This window comes from Anopheles arabiensis, chromosome 3 (assembly GCF_016920715.1).
Source record: "Anopheles arabiensis isolate DONGOLA chromosome 3, AaraD3, whole genome shotgun sequence".
Taxonomy (NCBI): Eukaryota; Metazoa; Arthropoda; class Insecta; order Diptera; family Culicidae; genus Anopheles; species Anopheles arabiensis.
Window position 1 is genome coordinate 74,774,635 of NC_053518.1, and position 13,881 is coordinate 74,788,515.

At 41.2% G+C, this 13,881-nt stretch overlaps 1 protein-coding gene across 4 annotated transcripts in view; it reads left to right on the forward strand.

Annotated features, from left to right (window-relative positions):
* LOC120900722 (ras-related protein Rap1) overlaps nucleotides 1–13,881 on the forward strand; it is a 79,116-nt gene that overhangs the window by 60,635 nt on the left and 4,600 nt on the right. For all 4 annotated transcript variants that reach the window (XM_040308107.1, XM_040308109.1, XM_040308108.1 and 1 more), the window contains 2 exons: nucleotides 6,289–6,465; nucleotides 10,605–10,827. In XM_040308107.1, coding sequence (XP_040164041.1) covers nucleotides 6,377–6,465; nucleotides 10,605–10,827 — 312 coding nt within the window. In that variant the 5' untranslated portion in view covers nucleotides 6,289–6,376. The remainder of the gene's footprint in view (nucleotides 1–6,288; nucleotides 6,466–10,604; nucleotides 10,828–13,881) is intronic.

Below are 13,881 nucleotides of genomic sequence, written 5' to 3' on the forward strand. Positions count from 1 at the left end.
TGTGATTGTGCACGGAAGTGACAAGCTCATGCTGACTACTGGCGATACGTGTCGATTAATTATCTTTTATCGCCAAAATCGAAGCTATTCCACTGGGAATCCTAATTGTCTCGGCACAATGGCGCCAGGATATTGCTGAAATAGACATGTGTGTACAGAAGAATGTGGTGCTTGTCTTATCTATTTGTAGCTCCAGTTTTCTGTGATTAGGTGCGTGTGTAGGGAAATAAAAATAAAAATCAGACCAATGCATTAGGAAAAAAAGCAATGCTCTACTCCGATCACATCACAGCAGCACAACGTTCGTTCAAAGTTTAGAACCCTTCGCATGATGTCAGCTGACAATGATTTCCGGTGGATTTCCGAAAGTCGAAAAGCTCCCATTCAGGGCCGATAACACCATCAACAACCGTTCATTAATCGCACAGACCGTTACTGACAGCTAGTTGAAAAATGGTAGGATCGTGTTCCTGCTGAAAACCCTTTCATGGAAAACCACCACCACAGCCAACAGCAGCTCCAGTCCTTTGGTCACATCTAACGTTCCGTTCTAACGCCCAGCGACAGCGAAGGGTATCTTAGGGATAAACTTTCAAAAAGCGACCCCCCTCCGGCGCCCTTTGCTCCTGCCTTACCTTTACCCCAATCTTCTCGCTTGCAAACACCACCAAAACCACAATGGCACTGTAGATATCTTAATCATCTTCCATCGGGTGAAAGTTTTCTATTTTTCCCCGGTACCACGGGCACGACGGTTGGAACCATTGTTGCCTTTTGTTGGGCCGAATGGGAAGGAAAAATGAGATGCTTCCCCCTTCCCCAAAGCCTAAGCTTGACTTCTTGCGGTTAGTTTGCGGGCTGCAGCGTGCAGCCCGACCGATTGACTGGTCCGGACGGTCGGAGGGTGCTTAACCCCATTCTATGTTGGGAGTGCTGCAGCTACTGCTGCTGCTATTGGTGGATCCTTTGTTAAGATGGCGGAAGCCTTACGCTTAGTATGATAATTTGGTTGGTCGGTATCGGTTAAGATTTTACGAACACGGTTTACAATGATCGGAACCGAAGGAACTGTGCCTGGAAGGGTGATGAGACTAATTTCTATCTTCAGCGTACTATCCGCACATCTGGGTTAGGAGGGACAGTTTGGAAGTATGAAGATGCTAATTAAAGAACGGAAGTGAACAAATTACTTACAACGCAATCAACAAAGCGCTTAATTACGCTACTTAATGCTGGAATGATTAAATATATTTGGTGTGAATATTGTTTGTAATCTTCTGTTCAAGAAATCTTTTTAAGTAGAATTTTGTTGCTCTAATGTTGTGGTAAATGTACGCATCTGCTGTCTATTCTGCTATCCGAGAAATTGCTCCTGACTGAAGCACAACTACATTCAATGTCGAGAACCATATAAATTATACAGATTGTTATTCTAAGAGAACGATATTCCAAGAGTATGGGAATATAGGATCAAAAACTACTACGAATGTATTTGTTGGCTCATGGACCATTTATATTTATGGTATTTGTATGATTTTAATCTGAACACACCGTTTTATCTAGCTCAATACATCACTGATCGATTCCAAACAACAACATTGCATGATGTATGCGTGGCGTGTGTGAGTCCTCTAGTCCCTCATCACAGGATCGGAACAACGAAGATGTGTACATATGAGCAATAAAATTGTAACTACGTGGGCTGAGGTGGAATGAAAAACTTTAAACGATTGCCATATCTTAACTAAAAGAGATAGTTAAAACATTACGGCTTCACGTTCAGTGTTCGTTACCTTTTAATTAATACCGTTTAATGTTGTTGAATATGTTCCTTGTTATTTCATGATCTTGGGCTTGGCGATTGGTGACTCCGTTTTAGTCTTTGCGTTATTGGAGCAGTATCCAAGATATAACGTGAAGTGTGTCTTGCCCACTATGGTCATAACATCTAATGACAAGCGTTGAAAAGGTTTTTTAGTGATTTGTTAACTATTACTATGAATGAACCTAAAGTGATTTTGAAACAATAATTTAATTTTGACCCGTTAAAAAGTGAAAGTGTTAACGTTCAATCGGGATTAAAAGACCTGATCATTATTCGATTCCAAACTCCGTTTGTTGCGCCTGGGTGTCGGTAATACTTGGAGTCTGTATTTGGAGCGTGATGGACCGTTTAACAGGATTAATTATCCTCTAAATTCCTGAGAGAAAGCTGTGCTCAGACTTGTAGACCATACTTGTAATGTACCCTTGAAGTTTGGTTTTAACTTCCGACTTACTTATTTATCGGGCACTACAAACTGCTTTTCAGCCTTGATCTAGTAGAGGTGTGTCCGAATCCACTGACGCTTTTGTGCCTTCGCCTGCCAATTCATGAACCGAGCCTTAATGGTGAACACCTTGGGCCAGTCACCTCCTCTATCTGTTCTTGTAGGCAGTGTACCTAAGAAAAGTAGGATATAACCCCAACTTCATCTGACGCGACATGTTCTTTGAGCTGATCTACTTCCTCAGGCTATAAAATGATCAGTCCTTGCGCGCAACTCAGTTTCCGTGCTCTTGTCGGTGCTGACCTTTGACCCGAGATTTTGTTCTTACTATTCTAAACAGTTGGACCAAGATGCTAGGATGGGTATTGTATTACAATGTTCACGATGGATAATTTAACAGGAACAACAATTTTAGCAATTTAGTTTTAAAGTCAATAACAATTCAATTGCGTCTAATTGCTTTATTGACATTGTTTGTTTAAAATCTGTCCATTTGAATAAATAACCTTTTCTTCTACTTTCCAAAAATAGTCGATCGTTTCATCCTTTACTGAATCTCGTTCGAACAACAATGCAACTCAAACTGAAACAATTTAAAACACGCAAACAACCTTGCTAAACTGTCATTGAGTTTTCTGGTTATAAATAGCGTTCACGATAATAAGTGAAATGCCTCCGCCTTTATTTACCGTGTGCTACTGTGTCCGCCTTATTAGCGTGGTCCGTGCAGTCTGGGAAGAGACGCGCTCCACCCGCACCACCTGATCCACCACTAACCGGTGGAATCAAACGACAGCATCATAAATTAATTATTACGAAATTCCTTCAACTGTCCGTTCGATTCTGATTCGTGAAGCCCGTCCAGCCGTCCATTGCCAAGCGAGCCGATACGGGTCCCCCTCTCGTTGTCATCCGCTGACGGCGGTAGTGGCGAAAAATTCCCAACCCCAACTCATCATCAGTCGGCCCTTTTGACGGTGCTGCTAATTAAAATTCAGCAAATAATTCATTTCTTGCCTCCGGCACCACATCGCCGCCCCATTACCTTAGCGAACGGGCGTGTTTTTTTTTTGTTCTCTCGCTGTATCTTCTCGTGAATCGTCTGTTTGAGAAGATGTCCTTTATGGCGCGCAGTTGAAAGGTCACCCGTCTGTAGGTAGGTTGGCTGGTGGTTTTCGATTTTCTTTCCAAACCAGTTGGTTTTTTTTTTGCTACTCAGCAATAGAATGATGGCGAAAGATCCAGGAAGAAAAAAATCAATTATCGACAGGAAATTGATATTCGGGGTGCGGCAGGTTTCTTCATTTTTTTTTTTGCGATGCCCTTGCGGTGGAAATTGCTTCGCGGGCCCGTTCATCACAGGATTGTTATCGTCTCGATAGAATCGATCGTCTCGGTAGAAGGGTGTGCAATTGTACGATTTGATTGCGGTTTGCAAGAAAACCCCCGACCCGTGTCACTGAGGGTTTCGGAAACCATACGGCAGCAAATGGGATGTCGGCTTTCATGTTCAAGACCACGGGGGCCACGTTGTCATGCTAGCGTGTCTAGGAATGTAAATGGAATGGTAAATTCTGCAGCTGAAACGAGACGAAAAAGAATACTCATTGTGCAATGCACTTACAACGCGCTGCTGCTGTAATCTGTGTGACATTTGCTACATACCAGCATGATGTTTCGCAAATGCTTTATGCATGCGTGGTACCGTGATGGATGCGCAAGACGCGCTGCTTTGCACGGATGCGCGTGTGACGGTATCGGGTGGAATGCTAATTTGAAAATGAGCGCACATCCACCGGAATGCGGAATGCCAGTGATGAGAATTTAATAGCGTGCATAATTGAAAGCCAGAGAAAGTGTCCTGTCCTGAGTCGGGAGTATTTCTTTTTTTCTACATCTCCATCCTGACATCCTTTGAGCAAATGGTACGATACCACGCACAACCCAGCCCAGGACGGTAGCGATCGAAGTTGTAATGAAATTTCCCCACCCATCCACCCACTCCAGCGGGCCTGCATGCAACGCACAACACCATGGAATGAGCAATATTACTTACAATTAATGTACGACAGCTTGATGAACTCGATTAGCGTGGAGGTGGGTGAAGGAAAGGGCTGGGGAGGCTGGAGCATCGTTTCGTACAAATTGAGGCTCACGCGCAACAAATCACTTTCTGATTGGATGGCAGTGGGTGGATGCAGGGGTACCGTGGATGTTTGTTGCAGGAATGTTTTGTCTAACCGCGGTACACGAATGCATTTCACGCAATTGCATGTAAGCGTTGGACTGGTGTGAGGGCTTATCACACTTTGCATGTAATCTCGCTGCAGCACGTTGTTATGCGTTTAGTTATGCAACAGGAGTGGTTGCATTGCAAACAGTGCACGAGCTACATTTGTGGATACATTTCAAGAATAATTGTTTGTTCGTAGTAATTAATTTTGCAACACTTACTTTGTATTATGTGAACAGGAAAGACTATTACATAAGAGAGAGATAGAAAGAGAGGGAGAGAGAGAGAGGAACTAGCTTCATTAATTTCAATTAAACAATTATTATAATTATGAGAAGAAAATATTAACAAACAGTAGGAGTTACACCAAATGGAATGCTTCAATGTATAAATGCAACCGTTCATTCGGTCCCTTAAAAGCTCCGCTACAATGTTGCACCCAATCTAGGCAATTACAGAAAGGATGTGCTACAATGGCCCTCCACCGTATTAGGCTAGCTAAGCCAGTAATTGTTCGTAGTAAATTAAATTCACTAAATGATCTCCATGTTCGTTCCAAACAGTTGCATTGAACGTCAATCAAGCACTCAAGAATTTAAACGTGAAGAGTGCGTTTATTGGGCACATTGGGTAGGTGTTAAAGTTAATGGAGATAATTGGGCAACAGGCATACAATGGATCCATGGAACAGTATAATTATAATTACATCAAACTGTTTCTAGTATTAAAATAATTGACCTAAAAGAGCATTTTACAATACGTTGTAGCATATCTGCTATACATAACGATCATACAAAATACATCTGATTGCCATATAATGTAAACACATCGTTGGGGATCATGTTGCTGTTGCTCGAAAACTATAAGAAGCGTAAGAAATTAACATAAAATCAACGATACATACAAATCATGATAAATAAAACAGCCTTTTTAGGATCCTCGAATTAAAGTAAATATTAAAAGAATCGTACCATGTACCGGATATGTAATACGTACTAACAATCGCCTCGCGTTCTTGGCCTGCTGCATCCAGGATCATTCATCTGACTATCCTGGTCCAAAGCAACAAAAGAACTTGAATTGAAAAGTTAATTTTATTTAATCCGAACCTTCTGTACATAAATATAAGAATAGAAAAATTGAATGACTCCACTCAATAAAATAAGGCAAATGTATTGGCACCTTTATTTAATTATTGATTTTAGTGATAGAATACTGGTATTCCAAAAAGATCATCTTTATTCCCCATGTAAAAACGATCCAGCTCAACGGTTAAGCTAGGCAAAGAACCTAACCTTTCGTAACCTTTGCGTATCCTTATTCGCCACTACACTAATCAACCAACGCCTGAACTTTAAGCTACGAACACTTTAATTTCTATCGCATTAATCACATTAAATCGTTCTACATTCTTAAGCGTACCGATTCCAACGCTGTTTCCCAAACGACGGTGCGGCAGATTAGTAATTAGTTTCCCATCAACTTTCGCACTCCAGTGGTCGAAACAGACTGAACTGACCCCGCACCATGACCTGCCGAAGCTCGGAAGAAGTCATTTGATAAACATTATTCCGCGGTGCGAACCCCAAGACGTAGACGTGCAATGAATATTAACGTTTTCGCTAGCGTACGATGGGCAGAACGTAAAGGTCGTTGGTATTTTATTCTAGCAACTTGTGTCTTAAGTCTTATTGCATTAGTTAGTTTTTAGTTTACTTTTTACAGACGCTCTAGATAAATTCTCTGTTTCTTAATCCTGCTTCTATGTTTCCTATGACATTTCAGGTTATTTCAGGACAAGTTATCAAGTTAGAAGCTGCAAAGCGGCGGGGTGTAGAATATCCATCGGCATCTGGTTTGACTAAAGCCCACCATGAAAGGTAGACATCTTCGGCGGCGGTTCAGCCTACAGCCGTCGTTTATGAAGGATGACTCGACTGAAGAGCGACCAAAGAGAGAAAAGTAAGTACAAGAATCTTTTGTCACGCTACTGCACTGTACCGTTTCCCGTCTTTCAGCCAGCCCGCACTTGACTCGGGCAATCAATGTAAATCGTTGGAGCTGTAGTTCTAGTTTGCAATAAATCAGGGTCAAGTCATCTTTCCTTTCAGTACTTATCCCTGTCGGTCCTAAAGAGACAAATTTTGGAAATGTGGAAACAGAGGGAATATGAATCTTTCCAAAAACAAGAACCAATCCCCGAAAGCTTTGTGCGGAAAGGGATAAAAATGATCTAGATGGATGGCCTGTGCTAGCAAAATGTCTATGCTTGAATACAAGGAGCGAAAAAACACGCAACCCAAAGAATCCAAAATTACCAACCAACTCTAGACACGAAGCATAATGATTGCAGAGTAGGAAGGAAGGAAGGATAAAAAAACATTCCAAACATGAATCATTGCCTAGATTATCGTCGGAAAAGTTTCACAATTTATAGCACTTTTTCAATGTTTCAATGCTGGGAATATAATGAGGATGAGGGCGACTGGGTGGTGAGACTTATCAGATCACTGACATTTAATGCGACATCTAGCAGAGAGACAGAGAGAAAGAGAGAGAGAGAGAGATAGAGAGAGAAAGAGAGAAAGAAGGATTTAGCCATCAGGTCGAAAGTTTGTATGGGTTCGGCATTCTTCTCCTGCCGATCTGCGGTGATCTGGTGGCGCTGCAAAGATTAACAGATGGGGGAGGGACGAGTTACAGCAGAAGATTAAACTGAGTCGTTGGTACATTTGTCCTTAAAGAGCGTGAGGCCATATGGATGAGTTCGGATGCTGGCTTTGGAGGTATTAAAATTACCCAAAGTAATAAATCTTCTTTGCCGACCGTACCTCTCTCGTGTTGGGTGCTAGCTTAAAAAATGGACCCCAATTAAAGGTCATAATGCTGAACAGAAATTGAAGCAAAGGCATGCTAATTTTGTTGCTCTTTTTTCTTACTGTAAGGGACTGTTGCCATCATTTCTCGGCATTTATGAGTCCTACACCGACCGCTTCTTGTAGGCACAATTCAACCTTAACAAATCAAAGGAATTGCTTTAAATAACCTCAGCAGTTGAAGTCGCACAAGCTTCATTAGAGCTCTTTTAATATCCGCTCTTGCGTACTCGTGCAACTTGAAGTGGATTTTCGAAACTGAAGTGTAAATATCATAGGACTCAAACATTGTTGCCTTTAAACAGACACAGTAGATATTGCTTTATTTGAAGCACTCACTAATACGTATCTATTACCTATTATCCTGATTGTCTTCTAACGATCTCTTGCGGTAACGCCTACCTTCTCAGGTATCTCGATTGTTTATAGTGGCGATGTTTACCGTCCTTGCTGTCATCGGACGGTAGTGGTTAAAGTGATGTTGGTTGAAAATTGTTCTCCATGAGAATGATCTTCTTTACTCATTAGTTTTCCTTTTTTACAAACACCATGGAGGAATGGTTGGAGGTGCCATCATGTCATAAGTAGGCAACTGCTAGACGACCCGATAATGATGGACCTTGTTATGGATTCACCAATTAGTCACAGATAAGTGTCTTAGATGTGCTTTGATGAGCTATAGTCATTCCGCTAAATGAGAAGAGTATGAAAAAAGAATCTGCACGCACTTTTATAAACGCTGATCACAAGAAGAGCTTCTTATTTTGATGCTTCCAAAGATCATTTTTGAAGATTATGATTCTCCAATCAATTCTAAAATAACACTAGGGAATGGTTTTTATTACTTTTCTCCATTACACCCTTGAACCTTAACAGATCTTTATTTAAAAATAAAACTCTTTCAATATGCTTTCCTTCAATCCACCGACCAACCAAATAATTTAAACAATTTCTAACCAAAAGAACCCACTTCTTCTCCAGTCATTTTGTTCCTTTTCTGCTTCCGATTCCAGATCAATATGATTGCGTCCGAAAAAAAAAAACCATAGCCGTGTGTATGCGTCTCCCGCAAGCAATTTATGAAAGAATTTGGTTTCCACTTTGCTTTGATTGCCATTAGAGTGATTTTTATTACCGCACAATGACAAACTGGAGCAGCGCCAGGAATGCTACTGCCCTGGGGATGATTGCGTACAGCCGCGTGCTGCAATGTTGCTGCTGCCTTGGGAAGAAAAGCGAGCCGGGAGATATAGATACGCTAAATGCGAAGAAAGCACTTCGTATCCGCTCTCCCCACCCGCGATTCCGTGGCCTTTCGAGGAATTTCTGTTGGGAAGAGAGATGAAAAATCGCTTCGTCATTCGCGCTGCCCTTGGACGCTGGTGGACGTTCGAAACATTCGCGCGAAACTTGCGCTGGTTGCCGCAGGGTTTAGGAAGGATGCCGTAGAGGGAACGTGTTTTCGTGGGCAACAACTGCGAACAAAAAAGCGAACCTCGAGGCACTTGATGCAGTCATCCGGAGCAGTTTCATCTCTCTCGCTCTCTCTCTCCCTGTCTCTCGCTCTCTCCAGAGAAAGCAGCCAATGGCCAGGTGATGGGAAGGTATTTCTTATTGACATTTTCCTTCCCCAATGGGCCGTTTCTTGTCCAGGGATTCATTTACTCTTCGTAAATTAATCTTCCCATCCGCACGGGCGCAAGATGCTCTGGTACCGGTACCGGAGTGCTTTCCACCCCCCCTCATCCCTCAAAAATACCATCATCCGTGCGAAGCGAATCGAAATTTATTTATTCTTCCTTAGAAAACGATTCGATTTTTTTACGTTTTCTTTGCGTGTGCGTGTGTTTTTGGGAACGGTTTTTATTATGGTGTTTGGTGCGGTGGCATACCAACACCGCAAATGGTGTCGAACCGGAGGAAAGAAGTAAGAATATCACTCAAGCTTTTATTTATGCTAATCGGTCGAGCGGAACGTATGGCGTTAACGGTGATTCGCTTTTTTTGCTTGTTTTGACACTCGTTTGATGGGGATGTGTTTGAAGGTTGTTTTTCAAGGTTATTTTTATGAGCTTTTTTGTCACACTGCGAAACTCTGGCAGAGCTTGCTGAAACACACAATAAGATTTATTAGCTAAAGCTGCGCTCCGTATGGCAAAACGCCTAGAAGGTATGCAGTATTCATGACAAATTGACTATTTTTGCCACGCTTAAAAACTATGTTGAACCTATAAGTTGACATGAAACATTCATCTCAGCCAAGTACTTGATTCCAGCATGTACAAAATGAAACTGTTGCGCAAAACACTTGTCGTGAGATGAAACATGTGCAACACAGTGCATGTTCCGCATAACAACGTACTTTTGTGCAGCATAAGTGGAAACATACATAATTGACTCCCACGCTACCATGCTGGTAAACACTTCAAACGCACCACTTTATCCTAGCATCACGTGTTACATGGGCATACTTCAAAGTCAAAGTTCTTTAGAAAATTAATCGAAATTACTATGACTCTAAACAATAACGATCTCTTGATTGGCAGTTAATAAATTATTCATCATACCAAACGAATTGATTAAATACATTGTTTGCTATTTTTCCGAAGCAGTAGTTGCCTCCGAGTTCAATGAGGTGAAGCTTTTGTATGCGGCTGATGAAATACTCAGTACTGTTTACATACGCAGCACAACTGCTTTAGCTTCTGTTCTTAACGAGCATTCACAGCAGTTCAAGAAAAGTTAACACTTCTTAAATCTTCATAGCCTTCTACCTAGCAGTTCAAGAGATATCAACCTGCTTTCTTTACTTTGCTTTATCAATGAGTCCCTGTTTTCTATCAATTGTCAGCTAACATATATAGATTGTATTTACACCAACTTCTGTGCAGACTTTGCATCTGTGAATTATTTAAAGTTGCATATTCAATTCTTCTAACTGTCATGAGATGAAGCAACCTCTATACCAGCTACAGATCTTATTGACTATTTAACTCTTCTAAACTGCTTTTAATAATTCAAATAATGATTCAAATAACGAACTGTATGTTTATCAATATTATAGATTGTCCAAAACACGTGTTGTGAGTAAAATTATTATAATTATGTTTTTATCATTTCCCTCCATCCAATTTGAACATTTGCAGAGATTTATTGAAATTTTTGATAACTTTCTTAAGATCTACTATTAAAACCTATTTGCTCAAAAATTTTCCACCCTTTCAGGCCACTCAAAAACGATGAAAACTCTATAAACTCCAACGTTCGGCACAAGATCGTCATGATGGGCGCGGCCAAGGTGGGCAAAAGCTCACTCATCACGCAGTTCCTGTACAGCAGCTTTTCGCCCAAGTACAAACGCACGGTTGAGGAGATGCACCATGGACACTTCTCGGTCGGTGGCGTAAATCTGACGCTCGACATACTGGACACTTCTGGATCGTACGAGGTAGGTGCGCTGCATGCTCAAGAGCACACCCAAGTGTTATGCAAATATGTAAAGCTTAACACACACACACACACACACACATACATACACAAACTCACTCAATCACACTTCCTGGACATCGCACGAACGGCAATCAGTGCTTTCCTCGGTCCGGATCAACCATTCGTTGAACGGATGGATTTCCCTCGAGTGCGTGTCCCTTTTAGATGCTTTTGATGTTTGACTAATGCCAACATTGATAGCATACGGAGCCATTTTTTTTGCTATCAAGTTGTCGAGACTGATACTAGGGAAGCCATCGAAACGGTAAACGAAATTGAGAGTCACGGTTTATGAAGCTTCATTAAAATAAATTCCCGAGACAAGGGCCCCGAAGGAAATAATTATTTTCTGCTACGCTCCACTTTGTGCTTGAAATGATGCTTCGCAATTAAAATATTGATTAGTTGTACTTCACTCTTGAATTTAGTAAAATGTTGTTTTATTAGTCTAAGTAATGAAGTAGCTATTTCTAAATTGCAGACATAATAAAGAACGCACAGTGAACGGAAGGCAGTAAATAATAAAATTTGTTTATCCTTATCTCTACTCACTCGTATCCACATGGTCAAGCGCCTGACATTTGACCCAGCCGCTAAAATCAAACGCCTTTCGGTGGTTGAACGAAAAATGCCTACTCAAGGGCCCACCTACATACTCCATATATTAATTACATTATACTGACTTCGACAACCAGAATAGACCATTAAGGACACATCAGCTTAACAAACTATGGGATGTTTCAAATGAATCAAAAATGCTCAAACTGCGGCCCAAAAATGACACTTAGGAGTATATAATGAGATCTACGAGATTGGTGGCTAGCTTGTTGATGAAAGAGACCGTTTATTCTTTTTCGCCTCGTAACTTAATTCTAAATTCTAATTTTAACTTCTTAATTGGTTCCAATTTTCATTAGCTTTAGATAAGTCACGCATTTGATAGGCTTTTCTCGCTGGTTCATTTGTGGTCTCATCTGAGTATCTACAACTTTAAAAAAATATTATTTAAAAATCGGTAATGAAATACAGCAATCTCAAAATTTACTAGTCAAACTTTCCTTTTAGTACCTTTCTGACAAGAATTTCAATGTTGACACCGTGTAAACTGATGACTCCCTAAAAAAAGGTATAACTAAGTTTTTTGGAAAAGCAGCTGTAAGCAACATGTCAAATGTTCACACGTCCAGAAAAAAAAACCAAACCCCTTGTGGAAAGACGAAAACACACAAACTAAGTAAATTTCGCAAGCATGAGTGATTGTCGTACACGTCAAAAGGTCCTAACCATGGGTCCAGCGATACAGTGTGCTCCAGTATGCTAACGAACAACGGTGCACTGTCCTTCCATCGAGCTAACGAACCTACCAAACCTACGATCAGCAAAGGAAGAGCAGCAGTAACAGCGCAAAAAAGCGTCCGTTGCCAGAAAACTCGCCCAGAATAGCAACAAACCAATATTTGTACATCCAACTCTCTCGGGTGCGACCTTGGGTGGGTGGGTTTATGTGTGCCTGGTCCTGGTCCGACAAGAGGTGACGGTTCGCGATGGAGTGATGAACTTTCCTTTTCCGGTTTGATGCCTTTGCCAGTTTTGATGTCCTGCCGACTGACCCTGCAGTGTTTGACCAACTTACACAGTGTCTCACGCTTTTCATGTTTTATGTACAGCTTTACCTCTTTTTTTAGCATAGCACGTCAAAACGTGTTCCTAGACATAGTGAAGTTATCAGCGCTGTTCCGCGGCTTTCTTGTCAACGAACTCGAAAGCATAGATACATAACCCCATGCCTTTAAAGCTCAACTTGTGATCCCTGTTAGGTTTGTCTTTGTGTGTGCGTTTGTGTGAGTGGCAAAGCACCAAAAAGCACCAAAGCCAAGCTCGGTCTAATCAAACGCCATGCCCAAAGCCCCATCTGCCTGCAAACAAAGCAAAAAAGGAGAATAAAAAAACACAGAGAAAGACTAAAGACGCCTGCAGCTAAGGGAACGAGCAGCTAAATGAGTCGTTCACTATCCCTACGATCCTTTCATAACAAATCGCTCACAGAATAGCTAATAAGGGTGGCAAAAAGGTGTGATGTAATTTGCGAAACCCAAATTATGTCTCCAAACAAAGGACGTATCGTTTGGGACGCACCGTGTGACGCCAAACACTGCCCAGCCTGGCCTGGGCGGTTGTTTAGGACATCATCATCCAAGACCATTTGTGCTCGTTTTGCTGGTTTTTGGGAAAGCCATTAAAAATTTAACTTTAATCTAACCCACCTTAATCGTTTGTTGATCGTGTTTCGTATACACGTGCGTCTATCATGTGTTGGGGAAGAAATTAAGGGACGTCTCATCCTGCCGAAGCTGGAAGCCACGTAGGTCCACCTGTTGGACCGGAAAGTGACTGTGTGTCCTGTTTCATCCAGTTAGTATGTTTGCTTCACTGCCATATCGGATGCAGCCGTCTAGTTTGTTCGCCATGAAGAAGGCTAAGAGTTGGACATGGACAGACATACATTTAAGCTTAGAGAGATGTTTCAGCTTTATTTTAACAAAGAATAATGAAAGTAGATTAAAATCCCAACCCTTCTTAACACAATACTTTAACACGCTTAGCAAAGAAGAGTATCGTAATGTTCACGTTTGTTATATAGTAAATTGCATAAATTTAGGCGTCAAATAACTGGGCACTCTTACAACCACATACAAACGATGATTGCATAAATTTAGGCGTCAAATAACTGAACTCTTTCAATCACATACAAATGATGATAAAACAGTCTCCAAACTTTTTAGCTCAGGTTTTCTATACAGTGTTCGAATTTGCTGTATTTGGAGTACTTAAATACTACAAAAAATCTATGCTCGGAGGATTATTCAAGTGTTACATTCAGCGTTGTAAAAACTATGAACCTGTCAATTATGATTTGACACGGCAGGATATATAAAACAACAGGAAAATGCTAATTAATTCAAACTACACACATGATTAAATTTAGAATGTTAACTCAGTCCTGCCACAACCT